We start from the raw sequence: 22,922 nt of genomic DNA, 5'->3' as shown, positions 1-22,922 counted from the left end.
TCTCCTCTCAGCTCAGAGGTCCTGGGCCCTGATTCTTCCTCCTCCTCCTCCTGCCTTCACCTTGTTCAGGGTGTCAAGGGCCTCCTGCGCGGCCAGCAGGGCCGGCTCTGCCTTGGCCAGGTCCGTTTCACAGGCCTTTTGTTTCTCGGTGACATTCTGGAAGGAAGCCAGATGGAAAAGATGGATGCTGGGGTCCATGTGGATGGTGCGTGTGAAGGGGGACCCTAAAGGGTGGTGAGGAGGGGCGCTCCCCTCTGCTCTCACTCTCTGGGTCACCGTCTGGAGCCCACCTTCCTGCCCCCCAATGCCTGCTGGCTCCTTTGCCCCAAAACACTCAGGTCAGAAGGCCCTGGGCCGTCAGCTGACCTGGGACTCCAGAAGGGGAACACTGCCTTCTCTTGGCTCCAGCTTCCAGGCCCAGAGGAGAAACCCGGGGCCATGCAGGCCAGCCCACAGGGCTTTGAGGCCTCGTCTCTTGGTGCCATTGTGGAATCCCTCCCGATTGGGCCAGTTTCAGAGGTGCAGGCCATCCTCCTCTTAAAGTGGGAACACCCTTATTCACACATCCATTCATTCATTCACGCATGCATGCGTTCACTCGTTGGGCCGGGAAGAACCTCTCTGAGCTTCCAGGCACCAGAGAGATTGGGAGAAGCTTCCTATCAATCAATCAGGACCTGAGTGACAGAAGGAAATGAAGAAGGCCGTGGGGCTGGGAGCTGTGCTGGGCACGGGGGAGGGTGGACAGAAGGAAGAGGGTCCCTCTGCAAAGAACCTCCCAGAGAAGCCCACCCTGTGCCCGGCTTCAGGGAACAGGGCGTGGAAGGCACTGACTCTGCCGGCGGTGCTGGGAGCGGCCCTGGAGAACACCTGGGTGGGCCCTTTTGGGATCAGGGGTTGAGGAGGGGTGGGCGCCCAGACGTTAAGCTGCATGTGAGTATCAAAAGGCAGGTCCCAGGGTTCAGGGTGCAGGTGTGGGCCCTGGCTCGGATCCTGGCTGTATCACTTGCTAATTTTGAGACGTCAGGCACACTTCCGGCCACCCTAACAGGGCTTTGGTCATGCAGCTGACCGTGAAGGATGGAGGGGAGCTCCTGGGACCCTCCCTCGTTCCAGCGCTGGTGGGAAGGATTCAGGCTTCCCCCTCCTGTAGGCTGTGGGAGGAGGCTGACTCAGGCCCTCTCAAGAGACAGCAGACAATTATTGAGGCTCTTAATTTAGACCCTCAGGCAGAGGCATGATTGATGACGCAAAGTGCACACAGACAGGGGCGATGAGAAATCAGCCCGACCACAGGGACCTTCAGCGTGGAGCCCACCAGAGTCGGGGGTGTTGGAACCTCTGGGGGCTCCCGGTGTAGGAAGTCTGAGGCCCAGGGCTCCAAGGTCATCTTCTCAAGCCTTGATGGGCTCACATGAGCATGTCCCTCAGATGCAGACCTGGTTCAGCAGAACCGGGGGCTGGGAACCTGCATTTCTTACCAGCTCAGAAGATGCCACTGCTGGGCCCTGGGAGGGCAGCCCTCTGCTGAGTCGGGGGCCTGCGTGTGGGGGAGGTGCCCTCCCTGCAGGGGTCCTGCTGGGTTGCCAGGGCCCGCAGGGAGATACTGGTCACTCGGGGAAGGCACCTGGCTGAGCGGAGCTGCCCCACTGCCTACCTTGTTGATGACCTCCACCTTGATCTCCTCCTCGTCAGCAATGGCTTTCTCCTTGCTGACTTTCTCGGTCTCCACGCCCACCACGTGGATCAGCTTGTCCGCGTTCTCATTTTTCTGCTTGAGCTCTGCCTCCTGAACCGCCAGCTTCGCTTTTAAGTCGTCCACCTGGAGGGGGAGGTGAGGGAGATGGGCAGGCTGGGGTCCCGGCCAGTTGCTTACTGCTCCCTGGAGTGCATTTCTCTGTGCTCTATCAGCTTCTCCAAGGTAAGTATTCATTGAGCACCAGCTGTGTACACAGGGTCATCACAAGTATAAGACCCATTCCTGAGGCTTGGGGAGGTGGCAGTCAAGGTGGCCGGGGTGCCGAGGAGTCATGGGGAGGCTGGTGGGGCTGTGAGAACTGGGGGTCGGGGATGAAACGCTCCCTTGGGTGCTCCGGTGAGGCCCCAAGCAGCTGGGTGGAGGGGGTACTGGGAAGTGGTGAGTGACGGAGTGAGACATCCTTCCCCATCTGGGTGATTTCTACCATTGAGGAAGCCCCTCAGGTGCTGTAACTGCCCTCTCCTGAGCTCATTCACTGTGTCCTAGGACCACTTCCAGAAGGTACATTTGAGGAAAAAGAAGCGCCCGCTGGGCCGGGCTCCTCTTTCTTTCCTCTCCAGGGATGGGGCAGGCCACTCCTCGGCTCCTGTAAGCGCTTTCTTGGACATCCCCCACCACTGTGTCCCCCTCTCAACCCCCACGGGGTGGCCGGACGCGTGTAGCACCGCCTGTGTCAGGGGTCGTTCCCCACCTGCACCTTTGGCCGGGAGGCAGGGACTTGGGGGCTGTTTACCAGGCCCCTTGGGGAGACGCCAACGGTGGGCAGTAAAGAGGGAGCCTGGGCTACACCAGGGAAGACACTCAAAACCAGGCAGAAGACTAAACAATTAACGTGGCGTGGAAGTACAGCAGACACTGGTCCACTGGGGCACGGCAGTGTGAACGGCACCCCAGGGTGGACCCACCTTCAAGGGCTGCACCCGACGGGGTGAGCAAGCCCCTCCAGACTCGGGGCGCCTCACTCCCCCAGGAAGCACCTGATGCAGCATCAGCATCCCGAGAGGATCTGGGACCCACTGTCACGGCCAACACCCTCGCTCTGGTTTACAAGTGGAAGTTTCCCCAAGGCAGGGATCCCGGTCCCCTTACCAGCATGTCGCACATTGGGGGATGGTTCCGGAAGCTCATCTCATGGCCCAGTTCTCCTCTTACCTGAGAGGCCGTGCTCTGCAGCTTCATCAGCCCGTTCTCCAGCCTCTCGATCTTGGCGACCAGCTCCATCCTCTTCTTGGCCAGCAGGTTCTGGTACAGCTTGATCTGCTCCAGGAAGGTTTTGGGCGTGGTGTAGTTGTAGCGCCTCTCGGTGGCCAGGTACACCTTGGACATCTCGTTGACAGTCGTGTGCACGTAGGACATGAAGAGGCTGATGGAGGCCTTGACTTCCGGCTACAAAGACAAGGCAGGCCCATTCACTCCCCAGTGCCCTGGTGGAAGCGACCCAGGGGAAGAGGAGGCTGCTGGCCATAGTGGACCATAGGGTAGGTTCCCTTACTTGCCAAGGACCCTGGGTGAGAGGTACCCCCCCTCAGTCTTGCAGCTCAGGTGCCCAGTGAGGCTCGAGACGACAAGGCCTGCAGGGCTCCCATGGGCAGTGGTGACATGGCGCCACCAGGGCCCCTTTTCACAGCCGAGGTTATGATTGTTCTGAGTCACGCATTCATATAGTCAACATATTTGAATAACCAGGCAAGTCTGCAAGCATGTATTGGGCATTTCCTGTTGTGGGTCTGGGGGGTTAGTAACTCCTTTCCCAGCCTCCTCTGTCCTGTGTCCAGGTCAGGATCACAGCCCTTACCACCTGGGCAGCCCCAATCTGCCTGAAGACAAGCACTGGGAGCTTTTGCCCCACGAATTGTCTGAGCAACATTTGTACACGTATGCTAAGTCGCTTCAATTGTGTCTGACTCTTTGCAACCCCATGGACAGCAGCCCGCCAGACTTCTCTGCCCACTGGGATTCTCCAGGCAAGAATACTGGAGTGGGTTGCCATTTCCTTCTCCAGGGGATCTTCCCCACTCAAGGATCGAACCTGGGTCTCCTCTATTGTAGGCAGATTCCTTACTGAACTACCAGGGAAGCCCTTCTTTATCACTAGCGCCACCTTGATTTGGGAAGGTATTCATCCAACACGTGTTTCTTTGGCATCTACTTGGCAGCCGTTACTGGTGCCAGGGGTGGAGCCATTCCCTGGTCCTAGGAGGCCCCCGCCTCTGCGTTCACTTGGGGCGAGGAGGACATATGGTCAGAGAGGCGTTCCCAGGAACGGCTCATCCCGCAGCTGAACGCTCTAATGGTGCAAGCTGGGAACTTGACCCATCTTTAAAGCCAGGGAGGAGGTTAATTTCAGGCTTATTTTATCCCACTGTATATGTGTTCAAAATAAATCAGACACAATAACCACGTGGGATTTTTTTCTAGGCTTGTGATCATTTGCATCAGCTGGGTCAGAATTTAATGATCATTTCTAGGCCAGCAGTGAACTCAAATGGTGAATGTGGGCACTGTCTTTTGATAAATGAAAGGTAAAAAGTAAAGACAACTTATATTGCCCCGTTGTACTTGTCTTGCCCTATAAAAGGCAGGTTACAGGTGAGGGAGCAGCCCTGGGCAGAGACCCTTGGGCTGAGCTGTGTTGGGACCCAAGGCAGGAGGAGAAAGTGTACACCTGTATACATGTATTAAAGTAAACACAAGCTCTGCAACAGGCTCCCACCAGGGACTATGTTCAGAGCCCGGGTTTCTCCATCTGTTCTCACGTGGGCATCACACCTCCCTGAACCAGCCCTGTGGAGCCCAGAACCACCAGCCGGTTGAAATGACCATTCCCCTGTCAGAGTGACTCAGGGCTGCAAGATCAACAAATGATGGCCTTTGTTTATAAGTCTGATATTTTGAATGTTTCAGCATTGATTTTAAAAAATACCGCGTTAAAACATTGCTGATCTTAGTGAAGTTTTTGGTGCCCCACTAAGTTTTGCACCCGAGGCGAGTGCCTCACCCTAATCCTGTCCCTGGAGGCAAATGATGGGGACCCCCCCCTCCTGGCTCTGCGCCCCGAGACTCACCTGAATCCCCTCCGTGTCCTCAAGGAAGCGCGCGCTGACGGACACCAGGGCGTCCTCCGGCCACTCGTGGAACCAGTTGATGGCTGTGCAGTTGACCACAGCGGGGAATTTTCGTGCCCTCACTCGCAGGACGGAGCCCACGGGGGAGAAACACAGGATCACCTAGAGGAGGATGCAGAGGCTGCTCGCTGGGGGACGGCAATGCCAAACGGCGCTGCTTTTGCAGAAATCCCATTTAGAAGGGAAACTGCGTGTGGTGTTTGTCTCCAAGTACAGAGGTTGGGGGGTGGTGCAGAGAACATTCCCCATTCTGGGCGAGAAGTGTGGCCATTGCGTGATGTGGGGGTGCAGGGGAGCCCAAGCCCTCCTGAGGTGGCCCTTGCAACGAGGGAAGGACGGCTGGGTGCCTGAGGGAGTGGGGAGTGGGCATCCATGCTGGGCAGCAGGGACACAGGTCCCTTTAGCAGGTCTGGTCCTTGCAGGGAGGGAGGTATGGGAAGAGCAGCGCCACCTGGCTGCGGGCGGGGAGAGGAGAGGGCAGACGTCCTAGTGGACACAGACCGGAAGGGAGAGAAGGACCCAACATGCATCCAGTCTAACTTGGGTAGCTTAGCCAGCATCCCCCAAGAGGGAACGTGGAAGGTCAAGGTAAACTGATCTATTTAAACGTGCTCTATGGGGGAGGAGTGCCTACAGAAACCACTTCTTTTCGGCCACAGGGCACTACTAACAGCCCACCTCTACCAGGCAGCCCACTGGAATTCTCCTAAGAGTTTTCTACTTCCTGTGTGAGGCAGAACAGCCCCCAACTCCTCCCCGAGTGGAGACCCAGCCTAGAAGACCCCCAGAACCCTCCAGGCCCCAGGACCCCCTACCTTCAGGTTCCTGCGCACTTTGTCGATGAAGAACTTCCAGCACACCTCCCGGGTGTCTGTCAGGCCGAGGGACTTCACCTGGGGCCGCATGGAGGAGATGATGTTCTCCACCTCATCATCCATGAACAGCCCCGGGATCTCCCCCGAGGCCAGCAGGTCGTTGATCAGCACCAGGAACTGCTCCTCGGCCACCTGGGAGTCAGTCATCAGGAACACCGAGGGAACGTTCTTCACGGCTGACTTGATGTACTGGGCAGCAAGGTCGAGCTGGACCCAAGGAAGACACCCTCAGAGGTCTTGCCGAAGCATCTCCCACCACCACCCAGGGCAGGGGGGCACCCGCAGATCGGCCCCGTAAGAAACAGCAGGGTCTGTAGATGGAGACTTAGGGCCTCGAGGGGAGGAGGCCCACTTGTGGAGGCACCGCTCGCCACAGCGCCAAACTGGAAGCATCCTCGGGGTCCCTGGGCTGCTGACACATGGCTGGCCCCTCACTCAGCTTAAAGCATTTCTTCAGAGGGTCCGGCCCAGCTCCAGGGGCCACTACTCTGGCCTCGGGAAGAGGGCTCCTAGAAGTCAAAAGCATGCCACTGCCTGGCCTGGGGACTGTGTATAGGGGTCTGGGGAGCTGACCCAGTGGGTGGGAGCCCAGCTAAGCCCTCATTCCCCCGAGTGCAGGCAGAGCGCTGGCCCACGACGAGGGGCTCGCTCTGTCTCTCCCTTCTCATTGCACCACCCGGCTCCAGCCTTTGTGGGTCGCCCGGGCTCCTGCGGCACCCCTAGCCCACCATCACCCCTGAGCACTCTCTGCTGTCTTCAAGCCATCTTCCGCTTTGCCCCAGAACACCACCACATCCTGCCCCTCCTCTGCCCAAATGTCCTTGATGGTATCTTGTTTTCTTGGGACCATGTCCAGGATTTTCCATGAGGCCCATGATGGCCCTCGGGCTTGGATTCTGACCCTCCCCCCACCTCCAAGTCTCCGGCTTCTAGTGGGGGCCCATGGCTGTTGGTGTGACTTTATAATATAGTTGTGAACGTATCTGTTATACCAACAATATTTACATTTTTAACTTCTCACTGCCACACTACTATCAGAACAATAATAATGCATCTTCTAACCGTTCAGGAGTCTGCTTCCCCTAATAGGATGCCAGTCCTATAGCTCTGTTTATAGCTGTCCTTACTTCCAAATCTACAGAAGCTACTTAATAAACGATGACGAGGGATGAGTGCAAAGCTGGCTCGTCAGGGGTGCAGGAGCAGTGAATGGGGACGACACAGATCACAGAGCTGCTGTAGCTCATGCCAGGGAATAAAATAGCAACAGCCACAGGTGGTCCCAGGGTGAGGTAACGGGAACGAAGCCCTCACAAGGGCAAAGAGTATGACGCAATCATGAAGATAAAAGCAATATGATTAAGCTAACAGACTAGAAGTTGTATCAGTGGAGAAAACTCAGTACCGCTACACAGCTCTGGGTGCAAGGATTCTCTCCACTTTGAGAGCACTTGGGGGGTCAGTGAGGACCCGCTCGGCTCTGCTGAGAATCCACACGCTCTGATTCAATCCAGGAGGCAGGACCTACATTATGAAGACCTCATCCTGAAAGCTTGGGTTTAAAAATTAGAGCTGGCTAGTGTTTGATAGAAAGAGTAGCTGCACTGGGGACTCTGACAGGCCGGATGCTCACCTGGAGGCTGCAGTCCCTGGCACAGCCTGAGAGCAGGACTGAGAGCCAGCTGACCATCCCCATTATCCTTCCTGGGGTCCCAGCCCGCAGACCATCCCGCCCTCTTGCTGAGTTCCCAGGGCGCCAGGCTCTCCCCCCGCCAAGGCCACCTGGCCAGTGACTGCCTTGCAGCCTTGAGCAGAGGCAGGTCCCCTGGGCCAGCCTCGTCCTGGCCCACAGAAGCACCAAGGCAAGGAGAGAGGCACCGTGGGACACGGTCAAATCAATTTCAGCTCTAATCTGAGCGGCAGCCATGATAAGCTCTAGACTAATCATGTCTGACTAGCTCACAGTTCCCCGAGAGAGCAAATTTTCCGGAAAAATAAATCAATAAAAAGCCTCGGCGGCACGTCCTGGGGATGGGAGACCTGTTCGAGCTAATGTTTATTCAATTAATTCAGAGAGCAGCCCTCGCAGAACCCTGAGCAGGCGGTGAGACCACTAGTTAGTACCGGTTCTGAAAGACTGAATCTGGAAAACCGGGAAAGACAAGGCGGCAGGCTGCGATGACCAGAGGCAAGAACCCAACCCCCTCACTGCTGTTATCTGAGGGGACTCCAGCTCTCATCTACCGGAAACCCACACTTCCATTTACCTTCGGCACACGGCCATGGGCCCTGGCCAAATGTGTCCCTGGCCTTTGTCGTCTTGAGATAAAGACCGTGCCGGTGACCATCCCAGTCTCTGAGTCAGATGATTCATTTGGGGGAGTGGGAAGACTCCTCCTCCCCCGCCCTCCTCCCACCTCCAAGGGTGGCTTATTGAGAGGCGACGCCCTCACCTTGAGGTCTGGGATCCCGTAGCCCTTCTTGAGGGTGATCTGGAACACTTCCAGGGCGCTGATGTACGCGGCCAGGCGGGAGAGGCTTTGCTTGCCGCTGCCGCCCACCCCCACCAGCAGGGCGTTGCCCCGAGGGGACTCCAGGATGCGGTTGATCCTGCAGATATGGGCCACCGCGTCCTCGAACAGCACCTGAAAAGAAGCCGGGCCAGAGAGACCCCAGCTGTCTCACCGGCAGGACGCGCCTCCCTCGCTTGTCTCCTGGCCCCAGCCCCACTGCTGCCCACTCGAACCCCCGGCTCACCAGGTTCATGACCGCATTGACCTCGTTGTAACTGTCCAGGACTTCCACCAGGAGCTTGTTCAGAGGAGCCAGGTCAGTAACCGGCAGGTATTTGGGGTCTCCAATCCCGTGAGCAAAGTGGCAGAAGATGTTTGGTTTGGCGAATAGGAGCTCATCACCGAGATCCTAGACGTCAACAGTGGGGGGCGAGGGGGGAGACGCTGTTCTGGTGGCCACCATGGGCCCACGGAGCCCAAGCAGCAGCCCTGGCATCTTGCCTGACGGCCTCAGGAGGCCAGGTCACGTCTGCTGGGGCCCACACTGATGCTGCCAGGGGCCCTGCAAACTGCTGGGCAAAAGCTCCTGGTCTGTGTCCCAAAGGGAATGAACAGTCCAGAAAAACGATTCTACCATGCAAACCCCAGACCCACCGGTGGAGGGTGTTGCCCAGAGCAGAGCTGTCTCTGCTGGAGGGAGAGGTCTTCAGCTCCTGACCTGCTGAGAGCGCCTCTCCTCCTTGCTTGGGCCACACCCACGTGGCAGAGCCATCTCGTGGGACCCAACGTGGTCCTTCCCATCCCCATCCCAGGGCCCTTGCAAGGAGGCGAGGATTGTTGGGGGCCCCTACTCTCCCTGCCCCTCAGAACCTTCCTGGGTTTGGCAGGGCGGCCTAGTGGCCTGACTCACATCAAAGAACTTCTTGGTGGAAGCGATGGTGACCCTGCGCAGCGTGTCCTGGTCCTTCTCGTCCACCATCTTGTCGCCGTACACACGTTCAGCCTCATGCAGCCAGAGGCGGACGAGGTCCAGTGGGAATTTCAGGATCTCTGCGGTAGAGAACAGGAGCCCCTGCCCCAGACGCGGGATGGTCAACATCCTTAGGTGTGTTGGGAGGCAAGCCAAGTGCCGCACACGGATCAAACGAGAACAGTGGCTGCTTTCCCAGGAAGTAATATGGTAGAGTGGGACAGTAGCCACTCGGGGCCCAGGAAACTAGAGACTGCCAAGGCCACAAGTCCTGGAGGCTGAAGCGGGTGTCTGTGGTCTGAGAGATGATGGGGGGGATCCTCTTCACCAGACAGGGTTAAGGGCTGGCCCCTCTAATGGGGTGGATGGTGGAGAAAAGGACAGGGGTCTGATCAGGTGTGAGCCGACTATAGGAGGCCTTGAGGCGGCCGTCAAGCTCAAGCTCTGCAGCCAGCCTGCCCGGCCTGGCCTAGCTCAGCTCTTTGCCAACCAAGTGACCTGGAAGTCCAATGGGTGCTTATTTTCCAGGCCCCTGTCCTGGGTTCTGGGAGTGTAGCGATGACGGGATGGACTCTGCCTTCATGGAGCTCCCCTTGTAGCGGGGAGACAGAACCAGACAAAGTCACATGGTATCGCCTGCTGTGATGTGTGCTGTGACATACATGGGGACGGTGGGACAGGGTGTGTGGGGAGGAGGAGGGGCCTCTTGGGGGCACGACGTTTGAGCTGACACTTGAGATGGGAGGAGATGGGTGAGACTTAACCTCCCTGAGCCTTGGACTCCCCATCTGCAAAAATGGGGATATCTGAGCATTATGTGTTGTTTGGAGGAGGAAATGGGGATGTAAGTGGCCAAACCCAGTGGCTAGTTCAGTCCATCCATAAGAGGAAATACCACCACCACCACCACCATCCAGACTCACAATGTCCCCATTCCCACCATCACATCGCCACCACTATCACCATTACTACCACCATCATCCGCACCACCATGACTCCCGCCATGATCATCACCCCTGTCATCACCAGCACCACCATCACCATAGTTACCATCACCACCATCATCACTACCAGCATGGTCACCATCAGCACCACCAGCACCACCATCACCATAGTTACCACCATCACCATAGTTACCATCACCACCATCATCACTACCAGCATGGTCACCATCAGCATCAGCACCCACCATCACCATTGGCACCATCACCATAGTTACCATCATCACTACCAGCACGGTCACCATCAGCATCAGCACCCACCATCACCATCGGCACCATCACCATAGTTACCATCATCACTACCAGCACGGTCACCATCAGCATCAGTACCCACCATCACCACCATCATCATCACCACCATCATCACTATCAGCATGGTCACCGTCAGCACCACCATCACCATAGTTACCATCATCACCATGGTCACCACCCTCATCACCATCTGTCATAACCATCATCACATCATATCTCCCTCCATCACTGTCATCCATCCATAGGTCACTTTGCTTTCTCTCCTGAGAATGGCAAGGGAGGAGAGCATCCGTGGATCAGGCATTGGCCGTAAGGTGGCATTACATAGTGCTAAGAGAGCAGTACCTGGAAAATATTGGAGAGGTCCCTGAGGTTGAAAACATAATGAAACTTAATGGCCGTGGGAAGAAACGTTGATGTCACTTTCTGGTGCAGGGCTGTTCCAGGAAAAAGACACATCGATTCTTGTGCACTCCTAATGGCCTCAGGAAGTGCAAAGCTTAAGCTATAGTTTCTAAAGCAAATGGACTGTGAGACGGTGACAATTTAAGTAAGAAATCTGCAGGGGGAGGGATTTTGCCGCTCTACTCATGTGTCAATCATTGCTATATACAGAATTTCCTATCTTCCGCCTCCCCCATCGAGCAATTGGATCTCATAATACCCTCCGTTGAAACATAGCGTCATTGAAAAAAAATATTGATTTGAAAGTATAAATAAAATATTTAGCAGAGGAAAGTATGAAGCTGCCGTTGGCCTCATAATGCAGCAGGTCTTACGGACAGGAGAGGGGGCGAGGCTGGCCGGCTTACCCAGGGCGGAGGCCACCAGGTGGCTGCTCATCTTCTGGACCACAAAGGGTGCCGAGCGGTAGGACAGGTGCTGGCTCAGGATGGTGCTGTAGATGCTCATGAGGGCCTCCTGGCCCGGGAAGCTCACCGCAAACACGCAGAAGTGGCGCTGCCCAGAACAACCAGAGACCCTCGTCAGGCCGAGTGTGGGGACCAGCTTGGGGCAGGGCCGCCTTCCTGGGGAGCAGACTCTGTCCTTGTCTCCTGATGTCTTGTGGGCATGGTCAGAATGGACAGGTTCCCTCAAGCCTTGCATGTGCTGAGAACCACTCCCCCACCACCGCCTTAGATACTGATTCCATCTCAAAACAGCCAAATTCACATCCCACTCAGGGACAACTTGGCAGAAGCCATAGAGTGTCTCAGCGCAGCCTGGGCTTACATGTCAGATCTCTATCTGTCCAAGGTAATTCAAGGTGAGGTCCTGCCCGGATTACAGACACAGCACAGGATATCCTGCTAAGTCTAAATTTCACACAGAAAGTTTTTAGTACAAATGTATCTCAAACATTGTATGGGATGTGATTTGTTGTTTATCTGAAATGCAGATTTGCCCAGGCATCTGTATTTTCATTTGCTAAATCTGGCAGCCTCTTGACATCCCCACGAATGTGCTGCTATCTGAAGGGCTGGGGCGTGCTCCAGGGAAAGCCAGCCTGCCTCCCCTACCACCCCACATCCACGCTCTCATCCTCCTTGGACAAATGAGCTTCGGACTCATGCAGCTGACCGAGATGACTCCGGTTTCTGCCCACCTGAAGCCTGGGGTCGATGGTGAAGGAGCCGGCAGTGGGGTTCATGCACGCCACGTACTGACAGTTGTGGACGTCTTTCAGTGTCAGCTTCTGTCGGTCATACCTGCATTGGGGAGGCCAGCACCAAGCCCTGCCGCTGGTGCCCAGGAGCCACCCCAGCACCCCACCCACCCGGGTCATGCCTTGCATATGGGTTAAAAAAAAAAAAAAACCAAACACCTTGGGACTTCCCTGCTGGTCCAGTGGCTAATACTCTGCACCCTCAGGGCAGGGGCCCCAGTTTCAACCCCTGGTCAGGGACTAGATCCCACACAGCGCAACTAAAATCCTACGTGCCTAAACAAAGATCAAGTATCGCGCACGTGCTAACTAAGGCCCGGTGCAGCTAAATGAATGAATGAATGAAAATGAAAGTGAAGTCGCTCAGTCGTGTCCGACTCTTTGCGACCCCATGGATTGCAGCCTAAGAGGCTCCTCTGGACGTGGGATTTTCCAGGCGAGAATACTGGAGTGGGTTGCCACTTCCTTCTCCAGGAGCTCTGCCCAACCCTGAGATCGAACCCGGGTCTCCTGCATTGTAGCCAGACACTTTACCATCTGAGCCACCATAAACCTCAATAAATATCGATTATATGTGAAATGGCCAACTGGACTTCATGCTCTAGAGAAAAAAAATTTTTTTTTTGAGAAAATTTTTGAAACAAGAAGCAATGGAGTGGCTCGTTGTGCAGGCCTGGGTGTACATTTCAGCTCAACTGGGACTCTAGGGAGGCTGGCTGACCCCTCTGTGCCTTGAGTGCCCCACCCCACAACCCCCCAGGCCTGAAGCCCCATCAGCCCGGTCCTGTGTCCCAGCCCTGCCTCCCTGCCCGTGGCAGACCCCTCACCCCCAGCCTACCAGTGCCCGTGGTCCATGTGTTGCCGGATGAGGGTGTGGGGGGCCACCGTCCCGTACTTGTCCACCTCGGGCATGTTCATGTCGTCGATGAAGTAGATCAGCTTTTTGGTGCCTGGCGGTCCGTAGTTCCGCCCTGATTTCTTCTCCAGCGGCTTTTCGAGAACCCCTAGAGAAGGGAATGGGGTAGCCCCCACGGTGCCTGGTCGATCCCAGAGGCAGCGGCCTAAAGGGTAGCCCTGGGGGCCACCAAGGACAGGCGGGTTGGACTCCAGCCACCCAGGGAGGGAAGGAGAGAGGGGTGGGCACCACGGCTCCCAGGCAGGGGGGCAGAAAACTTGTGTCCCATTGACCTTGGGCCACCCGAGACCAGCTGTGAGCTCCCTGTGGGATCTGGTACCCCCACTATGGGGACAGAGACCAGTGGGTGGGGGGCGTGGGAAATGGAGAGGCAGCTGTTGAGCTCTTGGGGCTGTGGTAAGAAGGGACGGGGCAACTCAGAGTGGGATCGGGGGCCAGCATGTCAGACAAGAGTGACCGGGTGTGTCCAGGCCAGGCAGTGAGCACCTGGGCTCATCCCCGACCTCACCCTGCAGCATGGCCGAGGTCGTGTAGAAGTTGAAGGGCACGGCCTGCACCAGGTAGTCGTCGGTGCTCAGGCTGTCCAGCTTGTCCCCCATCAGCACCGACTTGCCCGTCCCTGCGTTCCCCACCAGCATGACCGGCCACGACTTCTCCATGAGCAGGTCCATGAAGTAGCGGATGCGGATGGTTTCTGTGGTGTGCACCAGCGAGGCCTGGTCGGGGGCGGAGTGGGGCGGGAAGATGTCGAGGGAAGAGCCATGACCTCAGACAGACCCGGGCCTCCAGGTCCCACCTCCGGACAAACTTGCAGACCTAGGCAGTGTGTTAGATCCCCCAGTCGTACGGAAAAGGTCCTACTGATGGAAACTGTTTGCGACTGGATGTCCCAATGAGAAGTGTGGGGTGGGGCTCTGAGTCCCGCTCCTCAATCGCTGCCCATCGTCACTGTTCTGGGCAGTTTACCTGCAGCGGGACGTCGGGGTCCAGCTCGAAGGCGGGCACTTTTTCTGTCCACGGCAGGAACTTCTTGGTGTCAGGGTCTATGTAGTAGTCGAAGACTGTCCCTTGCGAAGGGAACTTGATCGTCTTAAATTCGTTGATCCACCACCTGCTGAACTCGACCCGATAATCTACAAGCTGTTGGGAGACAAAAGGGAGGCTCAGGAAGGGTCCCCCTGGGAGGAATGCCGGGAGAGCACAGCTGGGTGGCCGGCTGCTCACCTGGTCCTGGAACATGGCCCCCCCGAAGGCCCAGAAGCAGGCGAACACGAAGTAGAGCTCATAGAGCTCCTTGGCGGAGTCGGGGGGTGTGTTCTTCTCGGTGAGGAGGCACTCGAGCAGGTAGAGGATCATCTGGGTGATGGTGATCTCAGGCACCGGCGTGATCTTCTTAAACCCGAAGCGGAGCTTGTCCAGGCAGGTGGGCAGGTACTTGTCGAAGAGGATCATCAGGTTGGCCTTCTCCGACTGCACCTTGCGCCTCTCGATCCAGCTGCTCACCACGCTGGGGAAGGCGGGAAGGTGCTGAAGGACCAGGCTACCTGGTGGGGTCCCTCTGGTGACCCTCCCCTTGCTGAAGGCTCCCACGTGATTCTGGTGCTCCTGCCTGGTGACGGGGCCGGTCCCGAGACCTTCAGAGGATCAGATGAGGGCACGCTCTTTCCCTGGGATTCTAGCTGTGGGGTGCTGTCTGCCTAGAACAACTAGGAGCCGCGCTTGCTACCCTCAGATGTGGCCGATGCTGAGGACAGTGGGGCTGCAATGTAGGAGGAGAGGGGAGGAGAGGTTTCATAACATCGTCTGGGGGACAGACAGGGAGGGGGCGGGAAGGGAAGAGAAGGAGAGGAGCAGGGACACATCGTGTGAGTATCTGGACTCCTGGATCTAGCCATGCCTGAAGCATGCACGGTGAATTGAGCCCGTTGATACTTTCAGTGGAAGAGTCCAAACCAATACGACAGGCCTTCCTGGGGAGCCGTGTTGCCTGGAGTGGGTTGCACAGAGGTGGTCCACCACGGCTGTGAGGGGTGTGGATTCCAGAGTCTGAGTGCCCGACTTGAATGGGCTCTGGCGTGGCCAGCGGTGGCCTTGGGTAAGTTACTCAACACGTCTGGGCCTCAGGTTTCTCATCCGTAGATGAGAGTGATGATGATAACTCCCATTTGGAAGGACTACCTGGGTTGATATTTTTAAGGCTTGGAGGACAGGGCCTGGTCCACAGTAAGTGCTAAATAGGCGCCTGCTAAAAGCGTAAAGAGTGCTGGCCGATGAGCTCAGTAAGCTATCATTTCCAGGATGCCCAGAACGTAAGCAGGAAGCTCACGTTACCCAATGCAGCTTGCCTGTCCTCTGCAGACACGCCTTTCTGCAAGTGAGTGCATGTTCTGGAAGCTCTGAGTCTCACTACATCCCCAGCAGATGAGGGAACCAAGAGTTCAAAACCTCTGCCCTGTTGCCCCTGGGTTAACTAGGTAACAGGGCAGACTTTCAAACACTTGACAAGCAGACACAGGCAAGCAACCATGTGCAGTTAAGAACCGAATTCCAGGTACACTAGGTCTTCAGAACGGAGACCAATTTGCAAATCTATTCATAGACTGCTGCATTTGCCTTCTATCTTGCAGGCGGATATATCAAATTTTAAATTTTGCCTTGTTAGAGACATTTAGTGCATGCAAATGCATGTGCCAACTTTGATCTGCCAGCTCAGATATATAACACCGAGAGGACAAGAGGCTCCCCTGTGGGCACCTGTCCTGTCCCCGGAGGCCATGGGACCCTTGGACTGTGCTTCACGTCCCCCTCCGGGATGGCTGCCCCTGCGGGAGCGCTGCTCTTCCTCTGGGGCGAGGGGTGCCCTGAGCTGGCTCTTAGCCTCTCCACTTCTCTCCAGCAAAACCCAGGTTTCCTCTTGGTCCCCAAGGAGCCGCTCAGAGTCTCCTGGTCATTCCCATGGAGCTCCAAGGACCACTCCCAGCCGAAGGGAGCGTCTTCTTCAGCTCACTCAGTGCCCCTCCTCTGCCCACCCCTGCTGATCTTCTGGCTCTTTCCTCCCCGCCCCTGCTGGCTGTCCCCCTGAGTGCCCCTCGGCCCCGTCAGCTTCTTTCTGTCCCCCTGCATCTTAGCGGCTCCTGCCCGGACTTTGTTCCAGTTCTCTTGCTTCGTCTGCTGCCCACCCTGGCAAAACCCAGACGTGCGACGTGGACAGAGTTGGTGGTCCCTCGGAAGACATGTCCCCCTGCGGTCTGTGACTGTGGCCTTATTTGGGAAAAGGGTGCTTGCAGATGAAATCAAGGTAAGACTGGAACAAGACTGGAACATCACGGAGGAGGGTGGGCCCTGATCCACTGCCTGGTCCTTCTAAGAAGGGAAATTATGACACACAGAGGCGTGTGCGGGGCGGGGGGCACCTGAGGTTCACAAAGTGGCCACGCCCGTCTACCAGCCAGGGATTGCCGGCAGCGCCAGAAGCTGGGGAAGAGCCCTGGAAGAGGCCCCCTCAGAGCTTCTGGAAGGAACCAGCCCTCCCAGGGCCTGGTTTCAGACCTCTGGCCTCCAGAAGCAGAAGAGGATAACCCTCCATTGTTTGCAGCTGCCTGGTCTGTGGCCCTTGGTCATAGCGGCCACAGGACGCCAGCAAAGAGGGCGGACAGGTGATGCTGAAGAAGACGGCGCAGGGTGCTGGGTCTCGGTGGCCCCCAGGCCCCTGTGGGTCAGGCCGGCTCCAGTCCCGCCCCTGCCAGGCCACGGAGCTCAGCACCCCTCCAGCCCCTGCCTCGCTGTGTGGGGAGCTGGGCGCACAGAGCACCAACTCTCCGCCTCCCCGACTCCCCCCACTCGCCTGCACCTGGAAACCCTCCTGCCTCTGCTCCGCAGCGCTCATCTTTCCCAGCTGCTTCAAGACTCATTTCCAGAAAGACCCTCCTTTCGAGGGCCTCCTCCCAGTTCCTGCTCCTCGAATTGCCACCTGGCTTCTGGCTCTGTCATGCCAGGAAGCTGTTCTGCCTGAGTTAGCGGTCAGCTCCCAGCTGCCAAAATCCAGCGGCAACTTTCTGTCCTTGGCTCCTGAGGCTCCAGACGCGACCCTCTCAATCCCGCCTCCCCTTCTGAGGCTTCTTCCTCCCTGGGTGTGCAGGAGGCCACCTTCCCGTTTCCCTGCCTCCTGTTCCTTCTGGAAGCGCTTCCTCCCCACATCTCTTATCACGCTCCATGCGTCTCCTGGAGACCCAGTTTCCTCAGCACCGAGCAGCCTAGGGTCAGACACGCACAGGAAGCACTGGCTGAAGAGGTGGATGGACAGATGGCTGAATGAGCGCAGCCACGGTGTTTCTCGTGAGCCTGTCAGTCCTGGAACGCTGCACCGGGGTTTCTACGTAAGACCATGCAGGACGTCCTGGCATGTAAACTGCTAGCCATGGGTCCAAGAGCGAAAATGTACCTCCAAGTTCAACGCCAAGCCTTCCATTTCTCACGATTTCAAACATTTCTCACATCCACCCCTCCTCCCCATCCCCAGTGGCCACCTGTCGTCTGCTGGCATGAACTCTTCCCTTCACATCAGAGAGGACCCCTGTGCCAGCCCCTAGGCTGGTCCAAGGCCAGTCCCTTCCTGCCAAGAGCATCTTGATGCTTCACGGTCCATCCGCCAACACCACACTGCTGCCCGTCCCTGGGAACCTCACACTCTCGCTCCGATGTGCCTTAAATGTTGGTTCTCACCTGAAACGCTTTCCACTCGGAAAGCTCCTTCTCCTCTCAGGGGGGCGTCCGCCCAAACTCCAGCTCCCCTAGGAAGACTTCCTGTCTCCATGACAGGCCCAGCCCCTCCCTTTCCACTTGCTTCATCGGCCGCCGTGATGCAGTCTCCGGGCATGTCATCACTTATTCACACGTCTCTCCTGCATCCTTGCATTGCAGTGACAATGCTGCCCGCGGAGGGCCTGGCACACGGTGCTTACCGTATGAATGAATAAGCGAGTGAGTGGATGTGTGCCCAGGCAACACTGAAATGCCGCCACCCTTCCCTTTTCCTCTGCATAGTTTGAAGGAGAACGAAAGCTCAACTCACGGGTTCCAGCCCAGGTCGGCAGGGTTGATGTACAGGATGCCGGCTCTGGAGACAGTGGCCGGCGTGGCTGTCCTCAGGTGGCTGATCTCGAACACCAGCCGCATGGTGCGGTTCAGGGGGATCCGCTCATTGCTGGCCAGGGTGAGGACCTGGAGAGGGGCGTGGGCCTGTGGGTTTCAGCTGCAAGAGCTCCCTTGTCCTGAGGCGGCCACAGGCCCCATCTCAGAGGAGGGGGAGGCCAGAGACACCCTCTGCATCCCACCAGCCACCAACCGCTTCCCTAACCCAGCACCTCTCTGCCATCCTAGATGTCAGCACCTCCTCCACCCCTCCCACCCCAGGGCCATGGAGAGCACCCAGACGTGCGTGGACCATGCAGGACTTCACTCTGGGGTTAAATTTGCCTCATCAAACCATGACTCCTCCTCCCTTTCCTGGGGAATGCTGGGGTTCCCTCCTCCACCCAGTTGAGAATCACTTTCTTAAGCTGCTTTTAGACGATTCTTGACGTCATCTGCACCTTCCAAGATATTAGCTTCCCCTCCCACGTGGTGCCACCCACCACGTGGTCAGGTAGGAACGCTCCCCGTGCCTGCACCCTTCGCCCACGCTGCCCAAAGAGCATTTGAGCTGGCCTGGGCTCAGTGGGCCTGCATCCTGCAAGGACTGTGCCTCGGGATGGGGGCTTCCCCTGGCCCCTCACCGTCTATAACACTCTGTGCAGAGCTCCAGACAGGCCCCATCCTCAGTCCCCACTCACAGCGGGTCCTGCCCCTGTGGTTTTGGGGGGTCGGCTCTGGGGTCGCGGGCCCCTCGCACCTTGTTGTCGTCCATAACAGTGTTGAGAGACTCGATCCACATGGGGTCTATGTCTCCATCGAGCACGATCCACTTGGGGCCGTCGTGAGTGATGTTGGCCAGGTCCCGCATGATGGTGGAGAAGAGGCCTGCGGGCGGTGGGGTGGATCAGGCCTGGCTCTGGGCAGCAATCCATGGGGGCGCTGACAGCACCCTGGGCATTCCCCGGGCCAAGGCCCAGCCCGCCCCCTCCTGCGCCCGGCCGGCCGGCTGGCCCTGGCCTCTCTCTCAGAGGTGGCCAGTGCCCTGCCCCAGCCGGACAGTGGATGCTCAGGCGGGAGGGGACCTGGCTCACTTCCTGCCCTTCTCCTGACCCCAAGGCCCCCCTCCTTGATGCCTCCACCCCTGCCCCACAACACCCCCCTCAAGTCTGGTCCATCCTCAGATTTGACAGTCCTACGGGGAGCGCCACGACCCCAACTAGGACCCCACCCCTTCACTCCTCACTCCCCACCTTTCTTCCATCAGTAAAGGTTTGCTGAGTGCTCAAGTCTCAGACTCAGAGCATGGGGCTTGGGGATAGTTACAATCCCCTGCTCACCTCACAGAACTTGCATTCCAGTGGAGAGGGGCAGGGGAAACACAAGATACACACACAGAAACAGATACAGGGTCACAAAGAGAAAGCAGGGTGAGGGGCAAAGGACCCTTGCAGGGGAGACTGGAGCAGAGCCCCAGCCCAGCCCGGGAAGGGGGTGACGGAAGCTCAGGCAGGGTAGGGGAGCCGCCAGGACGCAGGCACCCCTCCTTCCATCCGCTCCAGTGCCCCTTCCTCCCCCTGGGGCCCCTCTCTCTCCTCCAGCCCCTCACTTGTCCTTTCCCCAGTGTCCCGGGTTCTTTTTATGAAGCACAGACCTCGTCAAGGCCCTCCTCCAGGGAAGCAGCGTTCCCAGCCCCCGAGGCTCCGGCCTGTGTTTCTGGGTCCCTCCCCGCTCCGTGGACCGCAGTGCGGTGGCCCTGCTTGGGGCTGCTGTGCTGATGCTCACATGTCCGTGGCTTCCCCGGTTCCCCCGCCTGGTGGAGTGAGCCGGCTCCCCTCTGTGATCTCCCTGCTCTCTGTGAGTGCCATCAGGATGCTCCGTGTGTATGTGTGGCCCCCTGCCCCAGCTGGCCCTGCCGAGGGTCTCCCTTGGGGGCCTGGCTATGGGTTCACTGCACGGAGCCCGGCCGAGCATCCACAGCAAAATCGGCGGGCCGTGGACCCAGGCCTAGGACGCCTGCTCTGACCCCTGGTCCCCTTAGTCCCGCGGGGACCCTGCTCTGTTACCATCTTTCCACTCCCTGGTTGCCGGGTTGATGATGCCAAAGAGTTCGTCACAGGTGACGGCCTTGGGGTCCAAGTCCACGGCCACCGGCTTCCTCTTCAAGTTCTGGTAGGTCTTGTTCAGAGACCTGAGCACCTGCACCAAGCGGGGGCTGCTCACGCGGAGCTCGGGGGCTGCGCCGCATGCCCAAACCCTGCACCAGGGCCCTCGTGCGAGCTCACAGGGCCTGTGAAGACCCATGGGCAGAAGCCCCGCCTTGGGCCCGCTTCTCCCGGGAGACACGCAGGCGCATTTGCATCCTCCAGAAAACACCCAGGGCCACTCCAGGCGCCCCGCGATCGCTCCTCTGTGCACAGCGGACGGCTGCTGTGCCAAGGCCTGGGAAAATTCACATTGTTCCTGATAATACAAGTAATGTGTGCTCACTGGGAAAAATTACCTGCAACTCTTCCACTGAGAGAAGAGTTTTTAAGGACATTTGAGGAGGTTCACGTGGATATGCGTGTAGATACACACACATACATACATTCCTTTTTAGAGAACTGGCTCATACAGTTTCTGCTTTTTAAAAATAACTTGAAGTGAGCATCCCTCGTGTTACGCAGTCTTAAGAGATGATCTTTAATAACAGCATAATTGTCCATCCTGTGGGCGTCTAGCTGAGTGCTCGGCTGGTTTAGAATTTTCCGATGTTAGGGGTATCAGTAATGCTGGCCGCCACCCTCTGCTTCCCACTGTGCCCCAGGCGATGGCAGGGGGCAGGAGGGTGGGGATTGGCTGCAGACAGGTGGATGACCAGCATCAAGGGAGAAGGAACGGAAGGAGAGGAGGCCTGGGAGAAGGGTCTTAAGGGGGGACCAGGCTCGCCAGCCACTCTGCACCTCCTCCGCTGTCCCTGTCACCCAGCACAGCTCCCTTCCCAGCCCATGACACTCTTCGGGGGCCCCGGGGGCCCTGGGCTGGGTTGCAGGAAGGCGCGTACCTGGGACTTGCCGCTGCCCGCGTTCCCGATGACAAACACTGAATGCCGGACCTGCAGCAGCTCCTCCAGCTGCACCACCTTCAGCACGAAGCTGTCCTCTGCCTGCAGCTGGAGCTCCATGATGCTCTGCTTGATGACCTGGGAGGGGGGGCAGGCAGGACGGGGTGCTGGGCCCACCATGCAGGACCGGGGAGCCCCCTGCCAGGGAAGAGATCAGAAGGGAACAGCGGCCCTGCCCGTGTGGGTGTCCAGGTGCTCGGCCGTGGGTGCTACCGAGACCCCATGCGGGGGATGGGTTTGTCCGAAGCCCCTTCTGCTTCTTCTTCTGACCCTCCAGTATTGAGAAAGGGGCTGGAGAGGCAGTCTGTGGCCTCAGGACATTGCTCAGGGCAGAGGGAGACACGCACGTGTGGCCATTGCCTGCTGGCAGAGACAGCCATCATCCCTGTGTGGTACCTGCCACTTAGGTGGTGGAAAGTGATGGTGGAAAGTGAGGTCCTCGGCAGCAAGGAGGCGCTGGTGGGACCCCAGCCATACCCACCTTCTCAAAATTCAGGTCCCGTTTCCGAGGCACATCCAGGGCGGGGAAGAGGTCCCCGATGAGCCCCATGAACACGGGCAGGTCGTCGGTGACGATCTTGGGGATGTTGAAGTCCCTGAGTGCCCTCATCAGCACTTGGTCCTCTGCCCGGCTGGGGTCACCCCTCTTCAGGGAGCCGGCCACCACCAGCACAGACTTGATGGCTCGCAGGCCCCAGTCATAGTGATCCTGCGGGTGGGTGGGCAGGCATGAGCGTGCCTCCTGACGTGCCGGGACCGAGGCTGGGGAGCTTCGCCAGGCCATCTGGGAGGCAGCCCAGGCTGCCTGCATTTGTCATCCCTCCCGCCCCCGGCACCGTGGGCCCCCGGACAGTCACACACCTGCTTTGACAGCAGCTCTTTGCACAAGGTGTAGAGTGTGATGAACTTCCTGGCCAGAAGGCGGGCCTCCAGAAAGCCCTCGGCCACCAGCATGATCTCACATATCAGTTCAAAGTCGGGGACCACCATGGCGCAGGGCCTGAGGGGTGCAGGGGGTCTGTCTTGGCTTCTCCCATCCTCCACCCCTGCCCCCACCTGCCCCTCAGGACCTCACCTTCCAGGAGGACCACAGCCTTACTGGCAGAGATTCTAGGTGCAGAGCAGCTTCCCAGACCCCCTCCCCTCCACTTGGCTCCCCTCACATCTTTACTGGTGCTCCCTTGCTCTGCACAGGGGTGTCTCCGGGCCCTGCCCCCTTTACTCAACTCCTCTGAGAGTCACCTGAGCCCTGTCTCTGCCCATCACCTTGTACCAATCGGCTGTGTGCATGCTCACTCTCTCAGTCGTGTCTGACTCTTTGTGACCCCATGGACTGTAGCCCATCAGACTCCTAAGTCCATAGGATTTCCCAGGCAAGAGTACTGGAGTGGGCTGCCATTTCCTTCTCCAGGGGATCTTCCCGACCCGTGGGCAGGTGATGCCTAAAACGGGACCTTCCTCTCCACCCCTTGGGAATCAGAGAGTGGGAAGACACCGTCTGCTCCTTACAGAGGTCCTGGCCAGCTAGCCCCTCTCACCCCGGCCTTGTTTCCCATCCCCGCCTCCCCAAGCCCCCTCTGGGTTGACCCAGCCCTCCACAGCCGCTCTC

The 22,922-nt window shown here is 58.0% G+C and overlaps 1 protein-coding gene and 1 long non-coding RNA gene across 2 annotated transcripts in view; one reads left to right on the top strand and one right to left on the bottom strand.

Moving 5' to 3' along the window:
- The window catches only part of DNAH17 (dynein axonemal heavy chain 17), a 67,334-nt gene that overhangs the window by 25,264 nt on the left and 19,148 nt on the right, over positions 1-22,922 (bottom strand). The window contains exons 20-40 of the mRNA XM_027974201.2: positions 22,175-22,313; positions 21,795-22,022; positions 21,254-21,391; positions 20,274-20,406; positions 18,968-19,095; positions 18,149-18,297; positions 14,302-14,584; positions 14,044-14,217; positions 13,586-13,793; positions 13,000-13,165; positions 12,102-12,204; positions 11,308-11,455; positions 10,841-10,932; positions 9,183-9,344; positions 8,517-8,681; positions 8,213-8,404; positions 5,700-5,966; positions 4,825-4,986; positions 2,912-3,145; positions 1,658-1,822; positions 61-156 (exon numbers count right to left, since the gene is read on the bottom strand). Coding sequence (XP_027830002.2) covers positions 61-156; positions 1,658-1,822; positions 2,912-3,145; positions 4,825-4,986; positions 5,700-5,966; positions 8,213-8,404; positions 8,517-8,681; positions 9,183-9,344; positions 10,841-10,932; positions 11,308-11,455; positions 12,102-12,204; positions 13,000-13,165; positions 13,586-13,793; positions 14,044-14,217; positions 14,302-14,584; positions 18,149-18,297; positions 18,968-19,095; positions 20,274-20,406; positions 21,254-21,391; positions 21,795-22,022; positions 22,175-22,313 — 3,532 coding nt within the window. The remainder of the gene's footprint in view (positions 1-60; positions 157-1,657; positions 1,823-2,911; positions 3,146-4,824; positions 4,987-5,699; positions 5,967-8,212; positions 8,405-8,516; positions 8,682-9,182; positions 9,345-10,840; positions 10,933-11,307; positions 11,456-12,101; positions 12,205-12,999; positions 13,166-13,585; positions 13,794-14,043; positions 14,218-14,301; positions 14,585-18,148; positions 18,298-18,967; positions 19,096-20,273; positions 20,407-21,253; positions 21,392-21,794; positions 22,023-22,174; positions 22,314-22,922) is intronic.
- LOC121820649 (uncharacterized) lies at positions 93-17,530 on the top strand. The gene is made up of 2 exons (XR_006061287.2): positions 93-8,588; positions 15,016-17,530. It is a non-coding gene; the product is annotated as an uncharacterized LOC121820649 (long non-coding RNA).

Source organism: Ovis aries, chromosome 11 (assembly GCF_016772045.2).
Source record: "Ovis aries strain OAR_USU_Benz2616 breed Rambouillet chromosome 11, ARS-UI_Ramb_v3.0, whole genome shotgun sequence".
Lineage (NCBI taxonomy): Eukaryota > Metazoa > Chordata > Mammalia > Artiodactyla > Bovidae > Ovis > Ovis aries.
The sequence above is the reverse complement of the archived record's forward strand: the minus strand, read 5'-3'. Positions and strand labels throughout refer to the sequence as shown.